Here is a 12,990-nt window from a genome sequence, read left to right as displayed (position 1 = left end):
CTGAAGAGGTGTGGTTGGAAAGAGAAACCGAGGTCGAAGCAGAATTTCCAACGTGCTCTAGAGCTAATCTCAGCTCGTCCTTGTAGGGCTGGCAACCTCCTACTGTCCGCATATCTACCTTTTCTGACTTGTCGTGTGCAAACGTTGGGATTTAAGAGACAGTTTGATCAGGGAGTACACCAAAATGCACTGGGAAGATATCGGTATTCCTACAGTACAGGATACGACAACATCAGACCTCAAACACAGGCCCACACTCCCTCCCCGGCACGCCATTGACTCTCATCTCAGCAATATCCACCCTCCAGCCCTTCCACTGATGCAGACCTCGCTTGACTTCCTTCACCCTCTCCACCCGCCGCCTCGCCTCTTCCTCCTGCGCCAGCTGGAAAGCCTCCGGGTCAAAGTCATCCCCATCTTCCGACAACAGCCCGAGACTCTGCTTTCTCCCATGCGCGCCTGTCGAGCCTCTAGGCCGTCCAACTGTACCCCCTGCTGAGTCGCGCGGTCTGCCGGTGAACGCGCTGATGCCGGAGGTAATGACATCCTGGAAGGTGGAGTGCTGGGCACGACTTGCGCTGCTCCCTCTTGCACCATGCGGCGTGTACGGCCCATTGAGGTCAACGTCTTCGTACTCAGGACTTCTCCCCTGCTCATCATCCATACCTGGCTGCATCTCCGCACGCTTATCGCGCCAGACGCCGCGCCTGAGGTCAAAATTCTCTGCTTCGAGGGCGCGGATGCGGGCTTGCAGTGCTCCGGTCTCTGTCTCCTCCTCGCCGAGCTCGAACTCGGAGGCGTCTCTGACATGGCTAGGACGGTCTCGACGGCGGAGCTGGGAGCGGAGATCGGTGAGCTCTTTATCCTTGGCTTGAGATGATGCCGTTGCATCGCGGTGGAGTTTCGTTAAAGCTTCGATCTTCTGCTCAAGGCTGGTTGCACGCTTGGCGGCAGCATCGAGGTTCGTGTTGGCAGTGCGTAGATCAGACTCCAGGACAGTAATGCGCTTGGTCAATGCTTCAGGATCTTCGTTCGCAGCTTTAGTCTCGTCGCTGGGAAAGGTCATAGAGACCTTGAGAGCATCCAGTTCCTCCTTGACGGTGTCAGTGGAGGCTTCAGCTGCCGAGGCGCGTTCTTCAAGTTCTTTCGCAGAAGCGTCGCGCTCAGATATGGTAGACTGTAGGCCATTCAACTGGTTCCGTAGATTGCTCAATTCCAGCTCCAACGACTCAATGGTCGACGTTTTACTCGCAAGCTGTTCGGCGGCGTCAGGACCGGCTCCCGAAGCCTTCCTCTGTAGTGCTTTCGCAGACTGCTGTGCTTGTGAGAGCTGCCGTTGCGTGTTTGCAAGCTCGGTCTTCAGCCTCTCAGCCTCCTTCGCCTGTGTCTTGAGCTCTGCCATGTCACTATTGCCCTCCCTGTAGCCTTCCAACTCCTCTTCCGCCTTGCTGAGACGAGCTGCACCCTCCTCCTGCTGCTCCTTGAAAGCCTTGTTCTCCTTCTCCAGCTCCTCTATGCGCGCGGCCTGTTTGCGGTACAGGTCTTGGACTTCCAGTCCCGGACTCATAGGCCCGGAACCTTGCCGAAAGGATTCTGACCGCTGCTTCGATTGTACTGATATAGACATCTTCCTGCTGGGCTCCGGCCGGCTGGCATCATCCTCAACGGCTGTCGTGGCATCCTCAGCGTCCGGCTGCTCCTCTGCTGCTTGGGCTGCTTCTGCAGGCTCTTCTGCCGGCGCAGCATCCTCAGCCTTCTCCTCGGCTGCTTTATCCCCTTTCTTCTTCGCGCCGCCCTTCTTGCCCTTCTTTTGCTGCTCCTTCTTTAGTTGTTCGAACTACACCAGCAGTCAGCAAGTTGTCGTCTTCGCAGTCAATGGTCAGGTTGCCGAACACACTCTCTTCTTCGCTGCTGCTAGCTTCTCGGCCTTCTCCTTCTCCTCGTCGGCCATTGTATGTCAAGTGTTGCCTATGTTGTGGTGATGCCTTCGCCTGATTCAAGGGATGCGACTGACTTCGCGAAAGTCAAGCAAAGTCCCACGACTTTTGCAAACGATTTAGATAAGATATGAGTTGGGTCAGACTGAAGAATTTGGACGAGACGATACGATAAGATGAACCACGATACATGAAGCTGTGGTGCAAGATTAATACGTTTGCTTTATCTAGACGGTGTCGCTGCCTTGTCCTTCTGAGCCATGCGAATCTTCTCCGTTGGATCTCCATAGCACCAAGTGCTGCTGTTTTGAGGGCGGGAAAGAGGCCTCAATCGAAGTGCAAGCCCCATCCTTCGCCATGCGACGTAAACAATCACTGCTCAGTCTAGCAGTATTGAGCTTGCGATGAATTGTCGAATCTGCTGAAGCCGAGGCAGATCTGGGCGCATGGAAGGAGAGCCTTGAGCGCGACTGCGCCAGTACTTGGGTGCGGGTAGACTCCAGAGTAGTTCCCAGTGTGTGCGAGAGGTCCTGAGGCCAATAGACCGCCCGCACGGCAGCATCAAGCCACGAGCTGGGGCTGGGCTTCGCTATAGTCCATCAGACCCCTTACGCGAAGAGCACCGGCAGCGGTGAAACAGCTCCTACGATTCCAGATTTCCCTTTCATCACCCACCCACCCCAACAGCACTCCCAGTCATCCCCTGCTCCACCCCTTGCACCCCCTCCAAGCCCTCAAGCCCCTTCTCATGCAGCACATCAACATCCAACTCCTCCATGACTCGCAAGACCAGACCAAGCGAGTCGAAGAAGCTGTTCACAGCTACGCGGAGCATCCGTGGGGTAGTCGCCTTGTAATGGACCTGGAGTACTGATCTCTGCTCATTGTCCAGGGTGAGTTCAGATGTCGAGGCAGCAAGGTCGGATGAGTCGTTGTTGGCTTGGGCTGCAGAGATGAGAGTGAAGCTCCTTGTGACGAGCGATGAGAGTTCTTCGTCTACGGCGAGACTTTGCTGCGCGGATCTGGCGAGGCGATGGGTTGGGAAGGGGATGTGGATTGTGCTTGGTCAACGATGTTAGTGTTTGGGCGATAGTATGTAACTTGGTGACTGCGGCTCACAGAGAGTGCGGATACTGTGCGTCTGGCGAGGTAGATGCCATTTTGTTTTAGTAGATCGAGCGTGATATATCGAAGAAGCAGAAAGCGAAACATGTGAAAGTCTCGGATGCGGAAGGTGGGTCCGGCTTTGACCAACGAATTAAGGAGTCATCGCATATCGAGGTGCCCACGAATCTGGAAGTCATCAAACCAAGTTGTGACAAAACACGCTATTTACACTCTATGGTTGAGCCAATGGCCATTCTCCATTCTCATCGAAGACAGAGCAGTGTCTAAGTCACTCAAGGCCGCTCCCGGCACTCCCCAAGCATCTCCTTAGCGAACCCATCCCTCCCCTCATGCACCGTAATCCTCTCTGCCGCCTTGACAAGATCATAAACCAGCTCATCCCCAACGACACTATCCTGCTTATACTCCTTATGCTCCGCCACGTACCTCCGAATCCACTTCGCCGCAGTCCACAACCTCCCGCTCGCCCGACCCTTGATCAAGTCTAGGTACTGCGCGAGCTCGCATCTCGTCTCAACATCGACGTTAACGCTGTCGAGGTACGACTCGACTAATGGAATGAGCCCGGGGAAGCCGCCGTCGTCTTTGCCGTTGATGATTTCGTTGACGGTCATGAGCTCGTACTCGTCTTCGACCGGGCCGGTGGGTGTAGAAGGGCGGCTTGGGACACGAGAGCGAGGTGTGTTTGCGCCTGAACCTGGAGTGGAGGAGACGCCGTTGATTTTCGTTTGGGGTGGAGGGAGTGGGTCTTTGCGGAAGTAGAATTTGTCGTTCAACACGGCATCTCGGCGGTGTGCGGTTTCCATGTTTTCGGTGGTACGTGGGATAGGGAGGTAGAAATTGAGGTCGAAGCTGAGGATGGCGCGGGTAATAAGGACGACGAATACGGAGAAGGCGGCGTTTTCGAAGTCGGTGATTTGGATCTCCATCGGGCGTACCTCGACACGCCAGCCTGTATCATTACCGGGTGGTGGAGGCTTGAAGCGCATGTGTTGCCAATTTGTGCTTTGAAGGTTCTCAAAGTGGTCGCTCTTCTCAAGATCGAGCTCTTGGAGGTCTTCTGCGAATATGACGATGGGATCTCTGATGAAGAGGTGAGCGAAGTGCGTCGCCAGCCGATCATCCATGCCTCCTTCGACCAGTCTTGCCTTCAGATCTTCATCAACTACCAGGTCTGGGTCAAGATATTCTGGGCGTAACCGTGAGTCCTGCGAGATATATGTGCTGTTGCTCGCATATCGCGACTTCGGTATCCGCCATCTGTCGCTCTTCAGTGGCTTCTCACCGAGCTCCTCTGGTGTTCTGTCGTCAACTGCTCGACTGATCTGATTCCATCGCACGTCAGTGTCTGCGAGGAAACCTTTGTAGATGGGCGTTGCTGCCGTCAAAGCAAGTAGAATAGGTCCAAGTGGCGATAGCTGATCGTACATCTTTCGCCCTTCTTCGATACCCTTGGCTTGGAACGTGATCTGGAGGCAGCAGCTCCCCATTCCAAACGCCATGGCGTCCATATAGATGCAGTTATCCTTGGCCGCACCGTTCCGGACATCCTGATCTTCTGGCCAGTTGTGCATGTCGTAATCCACAGTCGGGTCTTTGAACGGCCAGGTGGTATTAGTGTCGTGGAACACTGGAACGTTCAGCTCGACCTTGCGTCCTCTTCGCGCACGTATATTAGCTGCTAGTGTCGGAAATCGGATGTGAGGATTAGCAATCTCGTCTGGCACGAACTGTGATCGCAGCTTTGAGCCTGAGGGAGGGTAGAATGGCGTAATCGACTTCCGATCTCCTAGTAGCGGAAATGTGGTCAAAGTGATGGGAAATTCGCTGGACTCCATGTGCTCCTTTGCGATCTTGCGGCTGTACTTTAAGTCAGTGCCATGCTCTGATCTCAACAAGTATTTCCACCTACCGCAGCTTCATGTCCTGCTCAACATCCAGCAGATCTTTAAACCCGATACCCCATGGTTTGCCGGGAGTCGCTTCGAGCATGAACCTGCCAAACTCTGGATGGAATGTGGGCGCTGGCCGGTCGGCTCTAACAAGATGGTTAGTGCTGCGATGTGAGTCCCGAAGTAGTCTCTCAGCTTACTTGGGTTCACCCTGATTCAGATCAGGAACACCTCCTCCTTGCCTTATCAGCTCAGGATCGCTGGCGAGGGCATGCAAAATGTCCGCCTGACGGAGTGATAACTTCACGTTCCGCTCGGCATCGTCGAAGTTCACAACCAGGTACTCGATCTGGTCCGCGTCAGAACATGTATATCTTCTCGATCCTTCAGCGCTTACCATACCTCGTCTCCCCAGAGAAGTGCATCCCGCTCCTTGCCCTTCGCCTTCCGCCACAGTGCCAGGAGTTGCTGCTCGACATGTCAGTCAGGACTCATTGATCCATCTTAGATTCTGGCTCACTTCAATCCCCCAAGACCGGACATGGCTGGCCGACTTCTTCGCCTCCTCCCACTCGAGCGGCGTGCCCACCGCGCTATGTCGGACTCAGCACATGCCTGCCAACACCTAAAGGCTTTGCCACTTACAGTAGTCCCATTGCTTTTGGCTAGATTATGCACCTCAGACCAGTGTCCGCGGGCAATACGACACCAGCCGTCCTTAACTTCTCTCCGCTCTGAAAAGGTCTTCAATGTTTCCTGCCCTGGCTGGACTGGTCCTTGGTATTCGAGTATGGAAGGCTTCGGCCTATCGCAGCACTAGCATCATGAAATACTTTTCTACTGCTGAGTGGGGTACCGGGCTGTCAATGACACGAAGAAGGCCTGGTGAGGCCGCTGCGCATGGTCGAAGTGAGGTCTGCTGGTGAACTTCACCGTCGTCGCCTACCTTTCACTCCATGTTTCTCGAAATTCGAGTTCGGCAAGTCATAATGGAGATTACAAACCAACGAATGTATGAGCCAATGACGCGCGAGTGAAGAAATCTTAGTGTAACTTCACCTGTTTCGGTTCGGCCGACGGCAGTCGCTACCCGACCCCAAAGAGGAAGGAGAACGCTAGCAAGCACGATCGACTTCGACTTCACTTCATCTCAGAAGGTGAATACATGTATGCTCGGTATAGCAATATAGCCTCGACACTTGGGAAGCATGGTCCGCTTGCGAGAAAATCAAACTCTATGCTGCTTACATGTAGCAAACAGAGTCATCAGCGCTACTGCAAGAGTAGGACGGTACCTGCTCCAGCAAGATACAGGGCTACAGAGCAAGATCTCGCAGAAGACACTGACGCGGACAGCCTGATCTGATAACTAATTCAATGTGAGTTCCCGGGAAATCGAGCGGACGTGATGAAGTCCGCACCTCTGGCTGCCCTCAGGATTGTGGGTGGGAGCAGGCGGTAATGATGGGGCTGGGGGTTCACAGATGTCCATTCCAAGAACAGTCAATATGTGCCCCTTGCGTTACTGTTCAAGCTTCATACTTCAATTCTCGATTTAGATCCGACTCTTGACGGTGCTGTTGACCTGCGAGCACCTGGAAACTCACATCATGGCGGATTTGAACCTGCTGAGGGAGATCGTTGGCCCCGAGCGTGTATTGGAAGCTGGCACTGATGCGTACTCAAAAGCTGGTAAGTATAGCGTAGCTCTATGCAGGACTTCTCAAGCAAGCAAAAGCTGACTACCTGATCAAAGTATTCATCGGAAACTTGAACTATCGAATGACCATGCCGGCTGCTGTCGTGCAAGCAACTTCTGTTGAGAACATACAAGCCACGATTAGCTTTGCGAGACGGAACCATGTCTGTCTGACTGTCAAGAACGGCGGCCACTCCTACATGGGGTACTGCTTAAACGAAGGCGGAATCGTCCTCGATCTGAGCCCCATGAAGGGATGTTACGTCGACACCGGCAATATGAGAATCAGTATGGAAGGCGGCTTGACCTGGAAAGAGGTCTACTACAAGTACTTCGACGATCCTCGGGATATCGTGATCGGCGGGCAGTGTCCCACTGTAGGTGTGAGCGGATTTACTCTCGGCGGTGGCCTGAGCCCGTTCTCTCGCAGCTATGGTCTGGCTTGTGACAACCTACTCCAGATGACGATCGTCACTTACGAAGGAGAAGTTGTGACCGTATCTCGCAACGAGAAAGAAGAGCGGAAGCGCGAGCTGTTCTGGGCTTTGGCAGGTGGTGGCGGTAGCAATTTTGGAGTCACGGTGAATATGACCTGCGAAATCCACAAGCTCAGAGACCCACAGGGCACTGTGGTTTGCGGCCAGCTCTCATGGAATCTGCCCCAGCAGAAGGATGCTTTTGACAGCATGATGAACTGCTTCAACACTACGAAGTGTCCAGACGAGCTGACAATCGACGCTCTCTGGACGCATGGGCAGCAGAAGCAGCTTACTGGAGGCATGACGGTCATCTACAACGGCGGAGAGGCTGAAGCGCAAAAGGCACTGGCGCCACTTCTCGAATTCAACCCTGCGACGACTACTTTGAAGCCGATGAGATGGACAGACTGGGTACATCAGTCCGAGGGCTGGGATCCATTCAGCCAAGTGTACCATCATCACGCATCGTTCATCTTTGCAGAAGGGAGCATCACGCCAGAGCTGAACTCCAAAATATCGAGCCTTGTCGCCGAAGCTGTCGAGCTGCTTGGTATCACGGACAGCAACGGCCCGAACGACCCAAAATGCCACATCTTGTGGGATCACATCGGTGGTGCCACAACCCGCACCGCTTCTCAGGAAACCCCTTTTTACTGGCGTCAAGGCCATTACGTCTCCACGATCAAAGTCCAGTGGACGGACCCAGCGCAAGGCGAGAAGATGATGGACTTCACTGCCAAGTGCAAGACGGTGTTGCTGCCGCATGCGATCGAGCAGAAAGCTGCGTACCTTAACTACATTGACGGGACAGTGCCAAACTGGCAGGAAGCCTACTACGGTCACAACTATCCCCGTCTGCAGAAAGTCAAGACACAGTGGGATCCAGAGGACTTTTTCTGGAACATGCAGTCTATCGAGCCTCTTCGCGAGAGCGGCAAATCAACTCCAATAAGCGAGGCGTTGCCTGTTCCTGCTCAAATAGACATCCTGGACTTGCCCACTGTGAAGAAGGTTGGGCAATGGTGGGAAACGTACGCTCCATTGGTTACGCCAGGTTTGCTGGGCTCTCCCGAGACCGAGGAAGAAGTCTTTAAGAGGGACGCCAAAATACGCGGAAGTTTGCTACGCGGTGGCTCGAACTTGTGAGGGCACGCCGTAGAGTTCCGCATGGTACTTGGTCATGTCTAGGAGAAGCCTTCCGCCCAACAGTGTGAGTTGCTGGACGTCACGAGACCTTTCTCAATGCCCTCACTGCTGAGACATGGTCTGTCGTGTCGCCCACCCACCGATCAGCAGTTGAGACAGGCTCACGACGGCATGGCTGCTATGTTCTTGAATCTGCAAAACGCCTCGATCCTTCTCAGCTGCGGAAGTCAAGATACGAGACGGTGCAGCAGGTCAACTCTTTCAAACACCTAGTGCCACGATCTCCACGTGAACCGACAACCCTGCAGAACTATATCTCAGACGCAAAACCCATCTCACCATCTCCATTTGTGTCGACCCCCGTCCGTCCCACAACACTCCCCTGTACCACCAAGCTGTCAAAAAGCGGCAAATGCATCTCGTACCACCAATCTACCATCTACCCGCCGTCTCCCCGCCGCACCGCCGATCTGCCCTGCTCGTGCGCTCTGGGGCCGGGCGCTTGAAGCGGGTGGTACCAGGTGTGACTTTGGGCACGAAGCGTGGAGATGGTTGTGGGGAGGACTGCAGTGGTCGCGCGGGGAGACGAGAATGGGGTTGGGCTGCGATGGACGGGTTGGTGGATCAAGGAAAGGGAGGAAGCCGGTTTGAGTGCCACGTGGAACTAGACGTGCAAGTGAGAGTGCTGTACTGTAAAGTGTTCAAAATGGATATCGTCTCGATTCCTCGTCGTCTTGCCTGCCTATCTACACTCCCCTTCGGTCTCATCATGAATTGTTGCCTTCCGGCAAAGTGAACGCCATCCATGCTGGCTTCATGTATCCTTTCCCCCAGCGGCCTAAAAACCCCGTCCGTACATGCTCTTCCAGCAGTTTTTCCCAAACACAATCACAAAAGAAGGGAGACTAGCGTCATAAAGTCTCCCGCGCAGACTCCAGCACCAACTCCACAGCCCAGAGGCACCCTCCTCAGGCCTTAAACCCCCACTTCATGAGCCTAAAAGCTCATATTCTCGCTCCCAAGCACACAAAAAAGAGAAATCGTAAGCGTCTAATAACGCAAGAACCCAATCGTAAATCCCACACCAAGAGCCTCTAAAAAGGCCATACCAGAAATTTCCGGGGTATCATTTGCGAAGTTTTCAAAAAAGGAGAAGTCCATGGTAAGACAATATTCGCCAAACGTATCCAACGAGCGGAGGGGCCGGAACGCGCTTTCTACGCCTCCTTAGGCCTCAGATTCGAGCTCCCAACATTCCCATTCTTCCCCGCCGTCGTCTGCTTCCGCGTCAATTTCGCATAATGCAGTCCGCAGGCATTACACAGCGTCCGCGCGCCATCGGGACCGCGTCGCCATTCGGGCGTCTCGGCGCGGTTGCAGCTATGGCAGCGGCCGGGCGGTGCGGCGCGACCTCGCCGCTTCTTCGTCTCGGAGCCCGCGAAGCCGCCTTTCACGTCTTCGGCGTCCATGTACGGGTCCGCGGACGGAGGTGGAGGGGGAGCTTCGGTGAAGGATTCGTGTCGTTGGCGTTGGTCGGCCATTTGTTGCTCGTAGGCGGCTTGTTGGGTGAGGACGACTTCGCGGATTTTGCTGAGCGAGTCGAGTTGGATGCGGGCTTTTTGGATCATATCTTCGACTTCGACTACGCTCGGGAGGGTGGCGAGGGAGGGGCCGGCGCGGGCGTTTTGGTGCATGCGGTCGCCGTAGCGGCGGGAGAAGTCCATCATGTGGTTGCTCGTTTGGCCGATCTGAAGGAGTTAGTTTGCTGTCGGATATTCTTGGACATGGCTGTGACTTACCTCACTCAACGACGCTTCCACGTCGTACATGTCCAGATGTCGTTTCACGGAGTCGCCGTATCGATCAGCAGGCCGTTCTTCAGGATATCGAGACGGCTCCGACTTCCATGAGGGTTGAGGTGTTGATGGTGCCGCATAGTGAGCGGATGGCTGGAAGACAGGGCCAGAGTTGCCATTAGACGGCGGCTGTGCATACCGCGGTGTATACGACTGGTAGCCATATTGAAACGTCGACGACGGCGGTGGAGGCATTGACCCGGGTGGGTGAGAATGCTGCGGCTCGAATCGAGGTGAGGCGGGCTGCTGAAGAGGATGTGAGGGTGGTTGTGATGCTCGCGGTGGCTGTGGCGTTTGGGCTGGCGGCGGTGGTGGTCGATTCTCTTGAGGTTGTCCATAAGAGGGATGCGACACCTCTGCAGATGAATGTTGTGGGCCAGCGGAGTCTTGTCGGAAGTAAGAATATTGTGAGTGGTTCTGAGACTGCGGTGGCGGTTCCATGGCATACGGCCGTCGTGCTGCCGAAGAAGGCGACCGCGGTGCTCCGGATTGAGGAGTGGGTAATGATGTAGCGGAGGAGGGAGGCGGTGCCTGAGTTGTAGACGTAGGTGGAGGGTGCGATGCGTGATTGTCCAGCGGTCCAGAACCAAGGGCTTCCGATATAGATGGGAGAGATTGGCGCAGGTTTTGTTTGAGACCTTCGTTATCGTCTCCACTCAGTCGACGTGGCTCTGGTGGTGTGTGAACAGGAGTCTTTGCCCACGTGTTCCCATGGTGATGTGATGGATGTGTATAGGGCGGTGGTGGGGCTGTAGGATATTGGTGCGTCGGGCTGGCCAGAGGGACGCTTTTGTGGTTTGGAGTGGCGGTATTCCGACTCTGATACAACTCTTCATCCTTCTTGATATTGCCGACTTCCAAATAACTCAACGCAGGTAGCTGCGGCCTGTACGTTGTTAGCATGTGAAGTCGAGCTTTCTCGTTCCCGGCTTGGGGCGCCATGTTCGAGATGTAGGATCGATGTTTTCGACATACCGTCTGCTCGTGGTGTCCATGGCGATGTGGTGTTTCTGAACGTCGACAATGCGACAATGTACGTGGATACTGTCCTTATCCCAGTGGATCTCCCCAATACCGAAGCCGACGGCTCGTCAATGACGCCGATATTGCGATCAGAAATCCGTCCGGACTGGCACCAGCGCAGGCTTCGGCACGTGGTCTTCGAACAAACACGCCGTACACTGGTAGTGCAGTCGGCGAACACTGGTTCGTGTCGTGTGGGCGTATGTGGGAGTGTCGAGAGAATGCGACAATGGCCGGTTGATCCAAGATCGAACGCGGCTTCAGATCGGGCAGCCGAATCGGACGGCTTCAAACGCTACCGGGATTTGCCTTCCTACGAGATCGAGACACGATCCTGCCGTCGTTTGGGGGTGTGTGTCGCTGTTGGTGCGGTCGCGTTGTTGTCTGGATGGTCGTCGGCAGAGACAGGCCAAGCAGAGATGCGGAAAATGGAAGCACCAAGCGTGCGTAGTCAGCGGCGAGACAGCGAGATCTCGAGGTGCAAGCGAGATGGCACCAGAGTGGAGGCGGGCGGAGGAGGCGCGATTGGAAATGCGAGGGGGACAGCCAGGGAGCCGTCACATCTCCGATCGACCTGGCTCGGCAGCGCACACGACAGGCCACCAGGGCCAGGGTGCATGCATGGCCCGGCCAAGCGTCCCAGAGCGCCGCCGATGACAACGGGCCTCTTCCGTACAGACTCCACCGCGCTGCTGGCCATTCGCTGCACGCGACCGCAATCAATTCTGGATCGTCGACGACCTGCTCGTGCTGGACTGGTGGCTTTGTTCGCCACACCCACGCTGCGATATGCTTTGGTGCTTCGTCTTGTCGATCCACCAGATCGCACTTCTCAGATCCTGCTTCAAGCTTTCTACGGCATCACGTCGAAGCCACATCGTAAAGGGGTTACCCGGCAGAGAGATACACACTCGCACTCGCTCTCAACGTATACACAACCATTCGCGGCAACCGCTCGCTTCCTCCTGCGCTCAAGACGGTCCACGGCAGTTGAGATCACCCCCAGGTGCCGAGTCATGGGCAACCATCGCACTCGAAAAGATCAGAAACCATCCCCGTCAGATGAACGGCTGGGCTGCAGCGCCAATTTAGACGGACAGATCCGATGAGATCAGCCAATCAATACTCCCGAATTTGACCGATGGCTTTCAGCTGGTTTCAGTGAATGGCAAAAGAGAGCGTCATCTATGCTCGAGAACCCGCTCTTTGCCGAGACACCTTCAATTGGGGACGGGACGAAAACTGAGCAACACGATTCCTTCTGTTGCGGTGGCTTGTAGGGCAGTCTTGTGCTCAACTATCGACAAGGAATATCGCCATTCCTCATCAGCCAGGTTGCATTCGATCGCCCATCTACGCCCAGTGTAATCTCGGGCAGCCTTAGCGGCGGGCTAACGTCTGCCCTCGTAAAGCCATCTCGGCGATCGCTTCCGAACTGGCTGGGAGGCGAGGCACCGCCGGGAATACTTGCGGTGCTTGCTTGCTGGCGCAGAAACTCGACGCATCCAAGCCCCCTGAGAGCAGTGATCGCCGACTCTTCCCCGGCTCTGTCTCCGCCCACGTCCCCTCTCAGCACAGCGTCTTCCCGAAAAGTCGAGCGACACAGCATTGCTGCCCAACTCGTCTTCCAAAAGCAATGGATGATCAGCGGCTCCCTTGCCCTACACAGCCAGATGAACGGGTAGATGCGCTCTTGGCGGGCCACCGCACCAGCGGTACCAGAATCGGTTCTGCTGATGGTTGCTGCTGAGCGGGATATGCCGGCCGATACGATGTGCTACCCAACGGTTGGCTTGCCTCGCTTCCATTGCTCGCTCTGCCACGTTGTCC

General features: G+C 55.2%; 4 protein-coding genes across 4 annotated transcripts; 1 reads left to right on the top strand and 3 right to left on the bottom strand.

The window, feature by feature from the left end:
* Positions 1-232: 232 nt before the first annotated feature.
* On the bottom strand, positions 233-1,951 carry LTR77_005076 (uncharacterized protein; the record flags this gene model as incomplete). Its single annotated transcript, XM_064802325.1, has 2 exons — positions 233-1,837; positions 1,898-1,951. 2 exons carry the CDS (start codon positions 1,949-1,951, stop codon positions 233-235), a joined length of 1,659 nt encoding a protein of 552 aa, XP_064659686.1.
* A 1,386-nt stretch (positions 1,952-3,337) lies between these two features.
* Positions 3,338-5,613, bottom strand: GSH1 (glutamate--cysteine ligase; the record flags this gene model as incomplete). Its single annotated transcript, XM_064802324.1, has 6 exons — positions 3,338-4,925; positions 4,978-5,103; positions 5,158-5,306; positions 5,360-5,425; positions 5,478-5,550; positions 5,603-5,613. The coding sequence occupies 6 exons, from the start codon at positions 5,611-5,613 to the stop codon at positions 3,338-3,340; spliced, it is 2,013 nt and encodes a 670-aa protein (XP_064659685.1).
* A 954-nt stretch (positions 5,614-6,567) lies between these two features.
* LTR77_005074 (uncharacterized protein) lies at positions 6,568-8,281 on the top strand (the record flags this gene model as incomplete). Its single annotated transcript, XM_064802323.1, has 2 exons — positions 6,568-6,649; positions 6,714-8,281. 2 exons carry the CDS (start codon positions 6,568-6,570, stop codon positions 8,279-8,281), a joined length of 1,650 nt encoding a protein of 549 aa, XP_064659684.1.
* A 1,217-nt stretch (positions 8,282-9,498) lies between these two features.
* LTR77_005073 (uncharacterized protein) lies at positions 9,499-11,132 on the bottom strand (the record flags this gene model as incomplete). Its single annotated transcript, XM_064802322.1, has 3 exons — positions 9,499-10,029; positions 10,081-11,023; positions 11,113-11,132. The coding sequence occupies 3 exons, from the start codon at positions 11,130-11,132 to the stop codon at positions 9,499-9,501; spliced, it is 1,494 nt and encodes a 497-aa protein (XP_064659683.1).
* Between the last annotated feature and the right edge of the window lie 1,858 nt (positions 11,133-12,990).

Source organism: Saxophila tyrrhenica (assembly GCF_035928015.1).
Source record: "Saxophila tyrrhenica strain CCFEE 5935 chromosome Unknown scaffold_7, whole genome shotgun sequence".
NCBI lineage: Eukaryota > Fungi > Ascomycota > Dothideomycetes > Mycosphaerellales > Extremaceae > Saxophila > Saxophila tyrrhenica.
The sequence above is the reverse complement of the archived record's forward strand: the minus strand, read 5'-3'. Positions and strand labels throughout refer to the sequence as shown.